Raw genomic sequence first — 17,611 nt, forward strand, 5'->3', positions numbered from 1 at the left:
AATGTATTAGTGACTTTAAATCCCTCCTTTCAAAGGTTGATAATGGAACCAGTATCTYAACACACACAGAGTAATTTCATGGATTTTAAAAAACTGAAAGACTCAGAAAATATTAGGAGTGTTTTACTTACGGGCTCGGCGACTTTCACATTCTCAGAGAGAATCATAGATTTGCTTTGGCTCAGCCTGTCGTGGTGACTGTTGGCATTTTTGATCCTCATTTGAACAGCCCCCGTACTATGGTGGGAAGGATTAGGCTTTTCAGAGGCTGTGTCGGAAGTTGAAGACCTCTCCATGGTTGCTGGGTTGACCTGAAGRATGTAAAATAAGCGCATTAATCTAGGGACTCTTCATACAAAGATGTATCAATGCCAGGCCTGTGTCACTGTAGTCAGGAGAACAAGCTGAGTTATCTTGCTGGCAAGATCTYGATCATCTTTGCACACCAGGATAACTATCAGCTGTGTCAGCCTGCAGTTTTATTATCATCCTTATCACTCACCCATCCAAACTGCCTTGGAAGAGTTAGTTTATGTAAAAGATTATCCTTATCTCAAAAGCCATTCTCCTCCATGGTGTAATCTCCCTGCAAGCCTCTGCCACGTCCAGCTGGCAGCCACTCCACTTTGTCTTTGGCCCTGCTCACACGACACATTTTAAATCTTGCAAAGGGAAAGGACACGCTGTGAAGCCAATTAACATATCTTACCTCCACAGTCCCACACGGGCATGTGTCTTGGTTTGAAAGACAGGTGGCTGCTAAGAAAGGCGGGAACCTCCCTTGGAATGAAGAATATGATCCCGCCTTTCTTCTGAATTATTATACCTTTGAAATCATGGGGCTTTGGGGTGAAGATATGAGAAAAGGAGTAACAGGTATTTATAATAAGGCAAACAAACAACAACATGGGCAGCAATAAGAAAGGCAGGAGCCTCCCTTGGAATGAAGACTATGACCCCCCTCTTCCCTCTGAATTATTATAACTTTGAAATCATGGGGCTTTTGGGTGAAGATATGAGAAAAGGAGTAACAGGTATTTATAATAAGGTATTTATAATACGGCAAACAAACAACAACATGGGCAGCAACAATAAACAAACAGACAAAYCAGAAGCTCAAGGGACAGCCTTCTCTGGTCCCCTCACGCTCACAGCCAGCAGGGCGGGACCGATGGTCACCCAGGCCGGCAGGGGGCGCTGTGGCGCGGGCTCAGCTCCCTCTCTCCCTCACACGGTAATGGCGGGCGCTGAAGGCGGGAAAAAATGGAAGAGGAGCTTCTTTTAAAGCCTCATAGGAGCATCCGATCCCGGTGCCACTCCCGATGGTGAGACAGGCTGCAACAGGGAAAAGATGGAAGAGGAGCTTCCTTTAAAGCCTCATAGGAGCCGCCAACCCCAGTGCCACTCCTGATGGTGAGATAGACTGCAACAGGGAAAAAATGGAAGAGGAGCTTCCTTTAAAGCCTCATAGGAGCAGCCGACCCCAGTGCCCCTCCCAATGGTGAGACAGGCTGCAACAGGAGGTGTTGGAGCACTGGCAGGGCACGGCATGGGCTGGCTCACCCCGAGAGTGGCAAAACAATAGATACCAGAGCCTCTGGGCCCTTCCCTAAACTACAGGGAATCTGGATGTCGAGTTATAGTGTAGCAAAATGCCCTAAAACAGCAGCAGGATTGATCCCTGGGTAGCTCACCGGCAATGGCTGCTCCTGGCTCCGGCCTGTACAGATCGGTTGCCCCCTGCAGCAGGGAATGGGGTGTTCCTGGGTCTTGGCATGGCAGGCACTGGTTCTGGGCTCCCAAAAAGCAGGGAAAGCAAAACAGTATGCTCCAGTCACTGTGCCCAAGGGAAMAGGGAGGAAAAAAACGGGCAAAAACCAAGCAGCAACTGTATCTCTTGGAAGAGTGAGCAGTGGGTGCCTCCCGGAGCCAAATTCTCCCCAGGAAAATGAAGRCAACTGCTYCTTACCCTGCCCCAACTCCTGCAGGAAATCTCGGGCTGGCTGTCAACTATTGTGATATCCAGGAGGAGGAGGAGGGGGCAGCAATCATCCCTAAAGCAAAACAAAAAACAAAAACCCCAAAGCTGGGATGGGATAAAAAGAATCCCCAAGACAGCATGCTACAACTACCTCACAGGGCCATGCTGCARCCCTGCTGGTGTCCTAGATCCACAACTGGAGCTGGTAAAATATCCTTTGATTTTCCCAATTCTACTAGCAGCACTGATGGGATTTTTGTTGTTCTGTCCATTTTTAAAATCTGAAATTGAGAAATGGCTGAGTTCTCAAGCCCTTAGAGGGACCAAGTGAAACCTAGAGTGATCACTGTTCAACCTCCTGTTTTGGTGTTAAAACAACTCAWCAAACTCCCCTCTAGCTGTTCAAAGTCCCAAAATATTTTTTTGTCGACAAAAGTTGCTTTCTATTTCCTGCACAAAACATCAAGACAGTGATGTACAACACTTGCTCAGTTTTCCTCCCCCCTTGCTCACCCTCGTGCTACTACAAGTAACTCGTGGGCGCAGTAATCTACTGAGAGTCACAAGAAAACTGGCTCTTTATATTGCTGTTTAACCACATGAGAAAATGTGTAAGGACGAGATACTACACAAGCTGAAATAGCTGGTTTCCCAACTATGGAGCCAGGGAAATGGAAATCCATTTAAGTGCAGTTATAGTATAAACTGTTGAAAAATCAGCGTTTTCCAAATGGCTTGGAGAGCACGACTATTTCTAGCAACATCCCCGCAACTTCTGAAGGCTCTGAAAGATTAAATTCCTTGATTTCAAGAAAGCCCATTACTACGAAGATATCAGAGCAGAGAACACATCGTCTTGGTGTGAAAGTGGGAAAGGGAGACGGGGTGCTCTGCTGCACATCCCTGGGCAGGACCACAGCCTSTGCAGGTGGGAGGACACAGCTTCCACAGCTCTCTTGGCACCGATAAAACCATTCCTGCCAGGAAACTGCCCTAGATGTGGAGGATGGTAACAYGAGGTCATGCAGTCAGAATGGCTGAGGGAGGAAAGATCATCTGATCCAACCTGCTCAAGCAGGACCACMTAGAGGTGGCTGCCCCAGACCACGTCCAGAAGGTTTTTCATAGAATCACAGAATAGCTTRGATTGRARGGGACCTTAAAGATSATGTATTTCCAACCCCCAGGTRCAGGATCTTCAGGGKAATTTATATGCATTCATCAGAGCACTCTTGACGAGAGAAAGAAGAAAAGTCCTTTAATATTAGTGCATTACTCACTCAACATGATATGCCATGATAAAAACACTGAATTCAATCATAYCAAAAACAAAGCTTATGCCCATTGGCTGTTTCCTGCATTGACTCAGTTACTCAAGGATCCCCACAGAAGTTGAACCCCAGGTGACAAAAATTAGGCTAAAGCTGTTTCCTGTTCCTTGGGAGCATGCCTGCATATGACTGCTGCAGAGCTGGTGTATGACACTGGAGAAAACTCTTTCCAAGAATTTTTGGTGGGCAGCACTGTGTGTTCTCCCTTCCCGAGACACTTCTCACCACCCTTCAGAGCAGTCAGCACCCAAATCCATGTCACAGGGACACTTTGCCGTTTTGGCAGTAAGGACTGCAGCAGTTCCAAGCAGGAAATTATTTTTTTTTCTCCTCCTAAACTTGGAGAGTCAAATCATTTTGTATTTCATGTTGGTATCAAATCAAAATTGCTTCTCAACAGATTTTCAGTAGGCTCCAGGCTGGAGAGCGGATCAGACTCGAGAGACGAGAGCAACACTGGCTCTGTCACGGATCCAATGTTTGGCTGGAGCACATCACTCAGATTTTCTTCTGAAATCTCCCACCTATAAAACTCTGACATATCCCTTCTTGGGAGCATTATGAGTTTTAATTAGGTAGTCTCTGTCTGGTGTTGTCAGTACACGATGTGCCATAAAAAAGTTTAATAGTGTGACAAAGTCATGCCCTGGATTGCAAGTAAGAACAGCCAGTAAATGGCAAGGCTGCAAAGACTTCTGAAACTTTTCATTCTAATCTCATTGAACCTTAGTTAATTTTCCTGAAAATTGGAACTAATTTGCATGCATCAGAGTATTACAAGGAGGCTTTCCAAGGTACTAAAATTACAGGAACCATTGTAAAAGAAAACAACAACAAAACCCAAAATGGAACATTTCCACCATCAGATTTGGCTTAGTGTAAAACACTSTAAGATCCTTCAGAATATGAAGGAGGTCTTGCGTAATATGGGAGAAAGGTACAAAAGTTGTGCCCTTAGGATTTTCAGGTAGGAATCCTTTGCTGYCCAAACTCCATTCAGACTCCTGACAGCGTTACCAGCCCTACATGCCAGTAGATGGCACCCTGAATATGAGCTCCACAAACGCAACTGCACTACATTTGCATTTACAAGGATTTGGTAATCCTCACACACTGCCCTGCCTCTTGTTTGTGTGTTTGCTTATTTTTGTTCTAACTTTTCTTTAAATAGCAGAGGGAAAGACCATCAGGAAACAGATAAAATATTGTCAGAAAACATAAAAAGGATCCTATCTTCTGCATTTATGAGTTGGTGCTTCCAAATTGTTATTAGAAGCATCAGGGCCAAGTTYGGGCCAGTTTTGCAGGGGAATTTGTTTCGCTTCCTTTGGAAGGCAGAGCTGCCAAGCCCCGTGCAACCGCTTGTGAGGCACTTCATGTTCATTATATAATTAGCTAATTTGCCTTTTGGCAAATAGTTAGCATCTGGATGTAAATTTTAGTTTTGAAACCTCCYATGGTTGATTTGCTAGAGAAAGGCATTAAACCAAGACAGACTTTCCCCTCCTCTCCACCCTGTTGTTTAGAGTGTTTAGAGTAAAGGGGCAGAATAACTTTGAGACATTGACCTAAGAGAAGGGAAACACTCAAAATTCATTTTGGAAGTACTTGGTTTTGGAGCACTGTGGAACAGAAGGGGCAGGTTGGAAAAGGGTGAGAAATAGTCAGGGGCAAGACACATCTTTGACATGAGGTTGRATGGATGATACAGGAAGAGAAAACTGATTCATAGAGTGGGGAAGAGAGGTTATATCAGGTATGAGGAAGGAGAATTTTAATTTCATGAGAGTAGGTAAATCACTTACTTACAGGGCAAGAAACACCACTGAGCTGAAGGAATAAAATCATCTTTTTGGCTGTGACAGCAAAATCACTTAAGTCCTGCAAAACCAGCCACTTTCAGAGATACTTCAGGAGGTCAGAAACCTTCTTTGAAGGAAGAAATGGTTCATCCTTTAATAAAATATGCAGCCTCAGTGGGTTGACTCTTGCAGTGACTTTTCCCACAAATGGATCCATGTGTTTGGGATGCTCCAAGAGGACATAATGCTGCTCCGCCAAGTAGCATAGCAACCTCATAGTGAAGCAGATTGAGTTGAGCCAAAGCTCAAGCACCAACTACAACTGAGTTTGCTGATGAACACTTAAGTGACATTTGAAAGATCCTAAAGATCCTAAAATCCTGATTTCTACATGTACAGTTGACTTTCAAACACATGGCATGGAAATAATTAGCACTGAAAAGGTAAAAAACCGAAAGGTTCCCACTTCTGAGAATCCAGCCCAGGTTAAGAGAACTGCACAGCAAATGGTGAAGATCAGATMTCCTTCTTCCTCACAAAGTGCTGGGCCTTGCCAAAACTATTCACAAGAAGATTTTCTSTAATGCTTCATTTAAAAATAGAGCTTTCACAGAATCACAACGTTTGGTAACAGTGAAAATATGTCAATTATTTTTGTTTGATGGGGAAAAATTGTTTTCTGTCTTTTTGAAAAGAGAAAGGGGATGACAACGGATACAATGTAACAATGAACAATTAAAYAAAACAAACACTTCTGTTGCTATTCAGAGTCTCAAAAAGGCAAAAATATACTTTTCAGCTTTTTGAAAAAAAAAATGAAGATAGTGAATTGCTCTTATTTCTGCCATCTACATCTTTTGTAGCTGAACTAGAATTTCTGCCTCAGAAAGACGTCAGTAAGTATTGCTCTTCTACAGCACTTTGTGGACCAAGAATTAGTTTCATATTGAATTTATSAATATTTTAATCCATTTTATACAAGTACTTTGTCCAGAAAGTGATTCTATAACGAGTGGACTAATTGGTGTTAACCAAGAACTTTATTTCCTGAGTTTTGGTGCAGTACTGGTAAAGTCAGTATACAGATTTTCTACGAATCAAAGCATTAATTCTTAAAAAAAACCAGAGGTAGTGGTATTTCCAAATTGTGGCTTGAGCTATGCCTGTATTTCCTACAGCTACATACAGTAGAAGACAGAATGCAAATGTTGATTCATCAATGTCTTGTACCAGAAAAGCTGTGRCTGCCTCATTGCTGGAAGTGTCCAAGGCCWGGTTGGACASGGCTTGGAGCAACCTGGTCTAGSGRAAGTTGTCCTACCCCTGGCAGAGGGGTTGAAACAAGATGAGCTTTGAAGTTCCTTCCAACACACATCTTTCTAGGATTCTCTAATTAAACAATTGTAACAAGTACTTTTCTCCAGAAACTAGAAAAAAAAAACCCATAATTAGTATAATTTCTTGCCTTTGTTTTTCACTATTATTACATTTAAATAATTGCATATGTTTTTAAGTATTTCTCCAAATAAGGTTTTCATTTCTACCACCTTTTATCCTTATGACTTGCACCACTATCAAGCCAGAAGCATAATGAACATGAAAGTGCAAACACTGCAGAATTGAAGTGCATCTTGYTGCATTGACTAATYTAAGTATTTTGTTCAAGAACAYGCTGTACTTGAAGAACATCCATGAAACCTAATGCAACAATATCACAGAAGGACGAAAATCAGCACCATGTTCACCATCACAACAGACCTGTGAGCCTGCAAAACCATAAAAATGGAAGCGGAAGTTACAGTTAACAACTGAAAAAACAAGAGAATACCAGACTTGGTGAGYTGGAGCTCTCCTGTTAAGGAGAACKTAGCAGAGTGATAACAGAGTGCCACATGAGTTTATTTTAATTATTCTTATCTGCATTTTGCTATTTTTTTTTCCAGCCATGCCCACCACGCTGCTCTCGGAGCTGAAATGTCACAYCCCTGTGCCCAGGGCAGGGACACAAACAGCAAAGGCTGCTGAGGGATACAGAGTCCTGGGCTGATGCCCAGGAGTGTCCTGAAGCCAGTTCATCTGAGTRCTGGAAAACAGAAAAATCCATTGTAATGAAAATATAAAGCAGATGTAACCTTCCTATGCCTTTTCATTTGCAAAAAAAAAGTCAGGTATTTAGGAAGCAGCATTGGTTTCAACCATCGGTCCTACCTTTAGTTAAACTAGGAGATCAGGAATGACTCTACATCACCATTGATTGGGTCTTTAGTCCCATTTTGTCTGTTTCTATCAGGTGGACAATAAACCAGAATTTAATGCTAAGTTCAGTCTGCTGTAAAATGTGAAATGTCCTAAAYTCAGCAGCTCAGTTTTCCTTATCACCCAAAACCGCAGTCTCATCACTAYGTTGATGTACCCTAAGTCCTACAAAAATTCATCGGCATTGATTATCACACCCTCTCTTAATTTTTTAACCTGTTACAGCCATATTAGACTTTTGGTGGTTTCTCAGAACAGAAAACCCAGAGAGCAAGGATCATGGAGGTCCTCTAAAAGCTGGCTTTTTTAAAAAAGTAAAAAATGAAATAATAAAAGGCTTATATCAAGTTCCACTTTCTAACAAATAGCACCAAAGTATCTAATCCAAATATATTCAGTAGAAATATTATTAATCTTCRTACATTTTTTCTTGATTTGTCTCCAGGATTGGATGAAGAGAAACATGAAGAAAGAAAATGTATTTGCCTCTTCTGGACTGGCAGTRGTTATCAATGAGAATTTAAATGGGGCCTAAAGTCCTCCTTTGTGTTATTCTGGAATTTCATAGAGGATGGTATCCCAGAGACTGTTCCCTGCTATACATAGATAAAACCTTAAAAAGAGCAGGATAAATGGCAAAGGAAAACAGTGATATGGAAAAGCTGTCTGTAATCTATAGGGCAGACATGCTCCCTCTGGAAATTATTTCCTATCTGGATGGAAATGGCCTGAGAATTAAACAGAGAGGAGAATGGGAGACAATTATTATTCCAAAGTTTCRTGGATACAGTGACAAACTTTTCACATCCACATTTTATGACTACAGATCCAACAACTCTAATCCTGTAATGGTCCATGACCTGCTGTCYACAGATCTTCCCTGCACAAATAAAATTTGCTAGGAAATATCACTGGGATATTATTGAAAACAACAAAAACACATATAATAGGATAAAAGGAAGGCAGCAAGTGACTTCAGATGGTCATATCTCCTCTTGTGTCGCTTAGTTTCTCATTTATGYTACATGGGAAGGTCTCAGAAAAGGTAGCAGTTGTTTCAAAAGTTCTTCTGTCCCAATACATCATATGGGATARCATAATGGAGTCTATTTTCACCACTCCTGTGTCAATTCAGTATCTCAGCTTCGAGTGGAACTTGAAGCTAAAAGTATCCTTTGTGTACGGTTTGGCCTGCATATGTTCTGGGAACAGTTGTCCATAGTAGAAATTCAGTTGAATATGTAAAAGAACATGCCTGGGGAAGAAAAAAATGCTACTTCTAGGTCTTCCTGCTGGCAGCACCTTTCAGTTCTTTCTGGATTGCATCTGATCAATGACACCTGCCTCTATTCTCCATGCTGTGCAAGCTAGACTACTACTTCAGATAGAGAATATCAGTTATATACACACAGTATTTAAAAAAACAATCTGTRAATRTCATCCAATACACAGCAAACGCTTYCTACAAACCTGAACAGGACTAGAATGATTTAGACATGAATGAGACCAATGGCATCATGTAGCTTACAGAAGCATGAAAACTCAAAACAATTTATAATTCCATTAATTTAATTGGTTTAAATAAGACCTAATAAGTGCCAGAGGAGAAYGCTTGGTTATTCCTCACCTGTCCTACTCATGAGGAAAAGAAAATTTTCATCTACCTCCTTCCTTTCTTTTAAAGGTTTATATACTGCAGATACGTACAGAGTAGAGCCATGGCTTTCCAAATACCTCAAGACTGACCAATCTAAACTCATTTCACACCTGCACCTGATGCATGGTAACTTTTAAATTTGAAGTTGCTCAATCTGGAATTGAAAAAAAAAAATCCAATGTTTTCTCTAGGAAGATCACATAAGAATCACAAATTTTCTCCGGTGCTTGAAAGAAATCTGTTCCTATAGCCTAAATGTTCAGAAAAGTGTTGTTACTTTTAATGTTGCCAGATCTGAAGTGATGAGATACTATGGGAAAGGTTATTCTTGCAGTATTTACAGATATAAGCAGAAGCAGAAGTGACAGAAATTTCAAAGTAAGGCTGCTTGAAATACTTCCAGCTCAATTTTGCAGAGCTTCTCCTCACGGAAATTTGGATATTCATCCAAGCTTTCCATGCTTACCTGAAGTAGACATGTGGTGATGGTAATTTTGGAACAGCCCAAACTCTCTGGAGAAGTAGAAGAGTTTGTACCACAAGACAAACTGATGTATTAGAAAAATATTTTTTAAACACCTGAAAACTTGCTGCAAATAGCCAAAGAAACAAATTTCCTCTAAGTCCTACATTTCAGAGCTTTGCCACCAGAAATTTTGGGCTCAATTTGGCAGGGACAGGACTGTCACAAGCTTGGGTAGGGCATTGCAGCCCATTTGTGCCCTGCCCCACATCTGTGTACAGGCTCTGGCTCCACTGGCTGATTCATGGGGAGGAAGCACCTCACGTTCATCACTGAGTAAAACTACACAGAAGTTTTATTCCACTCCACCTCTAAACCATCTGGGCACTACAGAACACGAGGAGTTGTAAGTCATGCCTCAGTCTGCCCTCCAGTCCTCACTTCCTGCAGCAGTGCCATCCCCTTCACTAGAAAAAATGACTTCTTGAGTTTTGTAATGCCTTTGGTGAAGTAGCAACTCACCAGTAGTTTTAACCTCTTACAGTATCTCAGACTTCCTCATCTTAATAGTTGCAATGCACTTTTGCTATATCTTAATCCTTCTTGCAGTTCTACATACCCATCATCCCACAGAAGACATCTGTCAAACTGAGATACTGAGATTATTGAATACCAAAGGCTTTAAATCTTCTCCAACTTTAAAAATAAAGAAAAAAGTACAATTACTATAAAATTATTTCTCTTTTTATTTAAAGCTTAAAATAAAACTCTTTCTTTTTGCTGATCCTTCCTGCCTCAATATTGTCTACAAAAAGGAGGCTTGTCCTTTTTCCGGACAGCCCTCCCTCGCACTCCCCCAGATGATGTTTGACTTCCCGTGCTGTGCACATGAAACAGTCCCTCCTACCCTCTCTCCATCTCTCATCRTGTATCTGCAGCAGTTTTTGTGCTGTGATCCTGCAGCTGCTCCCTTACTTCTTCTCACTGYTCCCACTTCCCATCTGAGGGAGGGAAAAAAGCCTCCAGACACTTTTAATCTGTTCCCACACTCCATCTCCACTTTCCTCTGCAGAGCTCCTGGTGCTGCACTTCCAAGAGACGCCGCTGTGAAATGCAGCAAAGACGGCACCTACATTTCAGGAGAAAACTTTCAAGCTGTAGAAGGAACCAGAAGGGGAAATTCTTTGTGGTTTGCTTTGAGCAAGCCCCTCTTCTGCATTTCRTGAGGCCCCAGTTTGCCTTCTCCACCAGCCACCACAGAGCATAAGGCAGCAGGAGTGTCTGCCCCACCACACTGCTCCCCAGCACCACATGGCAAAGACAAAGGCATTTGTTTTATGTGATAACATCTGACACCACATCGTGTAGCTAAGATGTCTGCAGAGGGGAAATACCAAGGGTGYTGTGCTGTCAGAAAAGGTAGTTTTATAAATAGACTCATAAAATGGTTTGAAAGGACCTTAAAGATCATCTATTTCCAACTCCCTGACATGATTTGATGATGCAAGAAGTTTGAGCATAGCCACATAGTCTCTGTTAATTATATTTAAAATTTTTTTGCTGCAAATGTAATCCTTCATCGAGGGACCAGAAAACTTTATCTCACTGAGGGGGTTCAGGGGGATTCCAGGAGACCTTGTACATGTTTTTCTGCAGGCCAGGAGGCCACAGCTACATGAGTGTGCCCCCAGACTCAGCACAGATGTGCTCCACACAGCCAAAGTCAACAGCAACAGCAGCAGGAACACGGCAGAGCTGGATCTGCCTGCGAGCACCAACACTCATAGTGACAATGGTCACAGCCATTCATCTAAACCCAGCGTTGTTCAGGGCAAAAATACTTCATGACTCTTACATTTTCCATTAGGTTTATGAAGTAGCATCCTCAAATACCTTTTTGGATGAAAGGGCTGCACTCAGCTCAAATGAAACTCTGCAGTTCTATGCACCTGAGTTAAAATGTCCTTGCAGTGCATTGTTCACTAAACACCTGAATCTTGGTGCATGGTGCAACTGTGGGAAGAAATATCTTAATTTCACTTCTTTGATTCTTTTATTTTATACAATTTTTCCTTCATATCTTAATAGATTCCCACTTTTCAGCTACTCCCACTCTGAGATAGGTTTTGTAAAAGACCCAAACTTTAGAAGAAAATTATAGCTAGAAGTTTTTGAATTCAAACTCTGTGCAGAAATTCTGAATGTCTGAGATGTGYGTGACTGCATCCTACTCAGCCCAGAGACAGTGCTGCATTCCAAAGAAAATTCAAGAATGGGTTGAAGACGACATTCCTCTAAGCTTCTGCTAAAACTTGGGGCACTTCTTGCCTTTTCCAGGGTTTAGGATTAATGAAGGAGAAGGAACTTACATGCTTTCACTCGGGCTGTTTCTGCTTTCTTTGGCACTCCAGGAGAGGATGGATTAATGGTGGGTGGATTAATGCTAAATAGGTTAATCCTAAATCTAAAAATCATCACAAGAATTTGATTACTCATTACTATACTTTGTTGGGGTTTTTTGTTTTTTTTTTTTTTTTTTTTTTTTCCCTAATAAATTAACCAAGGAGACAATGTACTGCTGATCATGGAAACATTCATCTCTTTGGATCAAACTTCAGCACTGCTCAGCCCAACACACAAATGGCAGCACGTCCCAACAGCTGGAAGGTCTGATGTGACACCTTCCCAGGGGAAACGTGGGTTCATTCACAGCAGAACTATTTGCCAGAAACAGCATTTTTGAGAGAGCCCAGGAGGCTTCTGTTGGTGTTTGYTGTGGGTGTCCATGGTGTTGCCATCAGGCCCTCCTGTGATGTATGTGTGGGTTTGGCTCTTGGCAGAGTCACCATGGGGGTGATGTCCCCCAGCCAGTGGGACACSATTCCCCCACCACAGACTCAGTTCCTCCAACCCACAATCCCTGGCAGAGAGCTGTCTYAGGTGCCTCCTGAGCCCCAGCTGCAGCAGAGACACCAGAAAGCTGAGAATTCCTRACATCCAGCAGGCTGGGGACAGACCCACCAACCATGGAGGTGACTCTCTTGGAGGCAGAACTCCAGAGCTTCAACTGCTTTCACAAAATATCTCTRTCATTTCCTTCCTCACCCCYGAAGGAAGAGAGTTTGTAACATCCTGAGTAGCAAATAAACAAGTTCAGGTGCCAAGGGCTGTGTCCTGCTCAAGAGCACTTTCGGTAAATGGTATCTAATTCAGCACCCAATACAGCGGTGGTTTTGCTCAGGGTGTGGCAAGAAAAGAAATCCGAAACAAAGGGCAAGCACATATTCAAAGAGTGACTCTTCCGCTCCAAGCTACATTCACGTCTGTTTTCCCTTTCTCCTCTCCCCCTCCCCTCTTCTCAGGCTGAAGTTGTGCTGAAAGCTGATGGATGTCTTGGAGAAGGAGCCAGAAATCYCTTTAAGTTCATCTCTTGCAGGATTGTGCCTGTTTAGTGTATCAGGAACAAGGACTGAAAGAAACATTCATGAAACCCACAATACAAACCCACAACATCCAGCTTTAACACAAGTGAATGATTTAATACCTGCCMATCTCAAATGGCAGGGTTATATGGGTCTTAAACAACCTACCACCAACCACAGCAGCATCAGACTCAATTTATTGAAAAAATGCTCCAGTAAATGTCCAAGCATGATATTTGAGCAGGATRTGTTTGACTCAGTGCAACTTGAGCATACACACTGTAGCTTAGTAGTTAATTTGGAGAATACAAATATTTGTTTAAACCTCTGTTACCTCTCCTGCTTAGATCTCAAAACATTTATTTCTCACGCTAAGTAAGCTGAGTGAAAATACAGAAAAAATAAGAGAAAAAAGGCAAAATTTTTAAGCATATATGAATTTTKGTTTGTAGTTTCTGCAAGCAGAACTTATTTTACATGTGCCAGACCTCAGCATTTCCAGATTAACATGAACCAATAATGCCCTGAAAATCTTCTTAGCATGGCCTGGCTGCATCCACTGAGAGCTCTTGCATGGACTAGATTTGCCCCACAGTCAGTYTGCAACATTTAAATACCTGTGCCCAGAAAATTATTTCCTAACCTCCTTAATGAAAATCCAACTGCGTTCCTTTTGCTCCTGTTTCAGCCAGCCTGGAAGTTTGCAACCCAGGGAGCTTCAAGCTGTGACAAAGATGATGCAAGACTGTGTTAAGAAGTCTCACTCTAAAAGTAAAAATAACTCTGCTTTGAGGAAGTCCCAGCGTAAAATGAGGAGTTAGCTGTGTTTGTTTTGTAGTGAGTCTCCAAAACAACCTTTTTATAGTATTTCTCAAAGCAGGGAAGACTGACAGAGGCATGCTGAGTGCGTGAAGGCACGATCTCAACMTCCAGCATAGCAAAGAAACAACAACCTCTGACCTTCAGGGGTTGGGAAGAGAGTGAAATTGAGATTCACTGACACCYTTGGTTGAAGCAGACCAACCWTAAGAGAAGGTTTCAGAAGCAGGTAACACCAAAACCTCCTCAYTTAGCCCAGGTTCCCAAATGTCCAGCAGGGTATTCAGCCTACCCTGACCCTCAGAGGCCATAACATCAATATGATGGAGAAAAAAGCTGTTGAAAGCCACCACAGAATGCAAAACCGGACTGTTTTGTGCAGGTTGTGTAACCAGATGAGGAAATCTGCTGCACTGCTCTGAATGGCACTTGAATTATCATGGAAAATCTGGGCCAAAATTGTATTAAATCTGCTTTCTTCAAGATTAATACTGTCAAAATAATGAAATCAGGAAAACCATCTRCCTATAAACAGTGTCCATCAGCACCACTTTCTGCCTCTGTAGCACTGAGAAACACGTTTCATACATCCATATGGAAGTCTTAGGAGGCAACTGAAATGTAGAGACTTTGGCTGGGGCTCAGGACTCCAAAAAGTTTGTTTTGTCTTTATAAGAGATTGGCCCAAACAGCACCAACACAGGATTAGGATAGGTTCTGTACAACTGCTGTGTTTCAGGTTACTAGTTAAGAACACAACTGAGTATTAACAAACTTCTTCAGCAGCAAGAGATGTTTTCAACCACATGCAGGTTTTAACAGCTCATTAAATGGTTAACAGCTCATAGTGAGCTGACACGGCACAGAGGCATCTAACAAAAAAAAGTCAAGAAAAATTAGAAAGTATCAGAATTACACATTGTGAGCATCAAAAAAAAAATCAGGAGGTGTTGCCTATAACGCACTATCCTCGATGTGACTGAGTGAAATAGGCCATAATAGAGCAGCTCCCATGGCTCAGAGTCAGGACCCATGGGATTCCTAAGCTGAAGTCTTTGGGCAGCACAGCCAAAGCCATTCTCACTGCAGCACTGGAAATCACGAAGGGAAATCCATCCCATTGCATGGGCTGCTACTTTCTAGAGCCTGGCTTGAAGCTCATCAGTGCAAGAAGTAATGATTTCTGGGACCAGAAACAGAGAGACAAATGCAAACCGGAGCTGTTGGAATTCACCAGAACCACGTTGGAGGTTGCAGTGTTTTGCCACCCAAACACCAGGAGAAAAATCCAAACGTGCCTCTGTCACCATGTTAATTCCTGGTTCCTGCTGACTCCAGGTAGGGAGGATCCTGCCCACGAGCAGGGTAAAGCCCTCTCCTTTGCTGCCCTGGCAGCCCCAGTCCTGGTGACAGGGACTGAAGGGTGTCACACACTCAGGCTTGGTTGGAAGAAGATGGAGCATCTCTTCCAAGCCACGATAACTTTGTGTCAAAGCAAAGGGAAGTTTCTACAACAAATGCTGTCCAAATTTTTTTTTTTTTTTTTTTTTTTTTTTAATTCAATAATAGTGCATAGCAGGAGCTTTAAAATACAGAGTGCTTCAGCTGTTCACTCTATTTGGTTTTTTTTTTTTTTTTTTAATAGTGCATAGCAGGAGCTTTAAAATACAGAGTGCTTCAGCTGTTCACTCTATTTGGAAATGAAAATGAACAAATGTGCATCACAGATGTAATTGGATGGAGAGGTAAAGTGAACAAGATGTGCTGCTTTGAAATGATTTTGCTTTGGACACAAAGGGGTAAGTTGCACAGAAAAGGGAGAAAATAAAGATATAAAACTCTGAGAATTAAAACTACTTCACCAAATCTCACAGCTCTGTGGAAAATGCATTTTAAATGACTCTAAGACACTGCAGCAGAAACATAAAAATCACGACAAACACAGCCCAGGAAGAGAACATGTTCTTTTTATACAATTTCCCTGTCTGTGCTGATTTGTGTATGCAGGCAGGACAGCTTTTTTTTTTTCTTCAAAAAGTACAGAAAATGCAAAATGCAATCTTACAACATTACRCTAAAATCTGTCTCCAATTAGTATGCACGGTTCCAAAATGAGCTCCGAGCCACATGTGATATCTTTCAACTCTGACCTGTATTTCCAAAAGGAGCCCAAGTTGCCTGTTACGATAGCACTATCAGTTACAAACAGGAGCACAAGTCACAAAGTTCACAGCAAAATACACATTACTGGGATAAAAAATCTTCAGCATAAAACAAGCCTTGCTAATTCTGGCTCTCCTTTATGTGGCCCATGATCAAAGTGGTTTATTGTGCTATTTGAGCATCTTCCTGAATTACTATTTGCTTGCAAATCTGTGCAGGCCAGAAAGCTGTTTGCCCACTGGCAGCATCTTTGCTGAGGGAAAACTTTGAGATGGGGGCTCAGGACACGCAACCCTTTTCTGGCCAGCTCCAGAGCAGAGGAGAAATTAGTCTGGATTCAAAGAGCCTCATGCAGCAAATGCACAGCCAGACATCTCCACTGAGCAGCTCCACAAGGAGCACCATTGACAGCCCATAGATAACCCCATGATATTTTATGGGAAATGTCCTTTATGCCACCCCATGTTCTTTTCCTACCAGTATAACTGATGAATCATAAGTCGTATCAAACTTCTTGATATCGAGTGGTGCAAGAAATCCCTCTATCAACATCTTGAGACTAGAAATAYGAACACAACTAGATACCTACCCTCAGCACTCACTGACTGTGACAGTATCCATGGCTACTAATCACATCCCTCATGGTCACCAGCACAGGAGCCAGTGAATCAAACAGTGCTAAAGTGCACTCAGAAAAGGCAAATGCCAGGAAAAGTGTTCTCATCTCCTTTCCCAGCYAGTGCCACCAGCTTTGCTCCCTTTTGGGACAGGTGGTTTGCTCCAGCTGAGATGTGAGGAGTGATTAGTGGTTTGGGGCATTACAGAAAGTCAGGTAAGGCTGCCTCTTGCATAGGATGCAACAGGTTTGCTGAATTCTGAGCACTTACTTAAATCATCATTTCACATCTGTATCCTCTACAATTTTGCCCACTGCTTTCAAGTTCACAAAGGCCTATAAAAATAAAATAACTGTGGAATTAAAATAAACTGATTTGAATGCCGACAAAATACACCCAGTTACAATTATTTAAAAAACCTTTAGGAAMAGGTTTCCCAAATTGCACTAAGATGGAGTTAAAGTCCTTACCTGCAGCCTCAGGGAAGTTGTCGTTTCATCTCAAGCCGCCATCAACGAGCAACAGTTTTAACTATTTCAAAAGAACGGAAAAGATCGAGGTCACATGTCTAAAGAGAGCATTTGAGTTAGTCCACAGCTCATAAAGAGAGAAAGAAAGCAGGGAAAAAAAACTAAAATAAAACCACTTCCTGCAAGAGCAGAAGCAAGCCATCTCACTAGCGTGCGACTTACGTCCAAGGTTAGTGCAAAATTCTTCTGGATTGAAGAAATTGCCCAATTTTAACRTATGAAAGCAGCTTCTCTGTGAAAATTGCTGCAAACAGGGAAGGTTAGCTTTTGCAGAAGGTAAAGATGAGGTTTGAAAGGAAATGCTGAAAGGAATTACGATTCTAAGCCTTAAGACAACTTCCCTTTTCTTACCTTCAATGAAACCCTTTGAGTACTGAAATAAATAGCTTGCAACAAATCTGCTTTGCTACTTTGAAATATAGCTTTAGTGAACAGGACACTTACTGTACTGTTATTTAGATTATTAAAGCAGCAAGTTCTGGGCAATCAGAGAGTCTGCTACTAAAAAAAATCCTGTAGTGGCTTGTACTGTTGCCTGGTGGAGGTCACCCAGGCAAACACTTCTGCTTC

General features: G+C 42.0%; 1 protein-coding gene across 1 annotated transcript in view; it reads right to left on the reverse strand.

Moving 5' to 3' along the window:
• Positions 1-17,132, reverse strand: part of ARHGAP15 (Rho GTPase activating protein 15) — a 320,980-nt gene extending 303,848 nt beyond the window's left edge. The window contains exons 1-2 of the mRNA XM_057372241.1: positions 16,982-17,132; positions 132-311 (exon numbers count right to left, since the gene is read on the reverse strand). Of these exons, the coding sequence (XP_057228224.1) occupies positions 132-296 (165 nt within the window). The 5' untranslated portion in view covers positions 297-311; positions 16,982-17,132. The remainder of the gene's footprint in view (positions 1-131; positions 312-16,981) is intronic.
• Between the last annotated feature and the right edge of the window lie 479 nt (positions 17,133-17,611).

This window comes from Malurus melanocephalus, unplaced genomic scaffold, assembly GCF_030028575.1.
Source record: "Malurus melanocephalus ecotype Western Australia unplaced genomic scaffold, MMel_1.1 scaffold_167, whole genome shotgun sequence".
NCBI classification, from domain to species: domain Eukaryota; kingdom Metazoa; phylum Chordata; class Aves; order Passeriformes; family Maluridae; genus Malurus; species Malurus melanocephalus.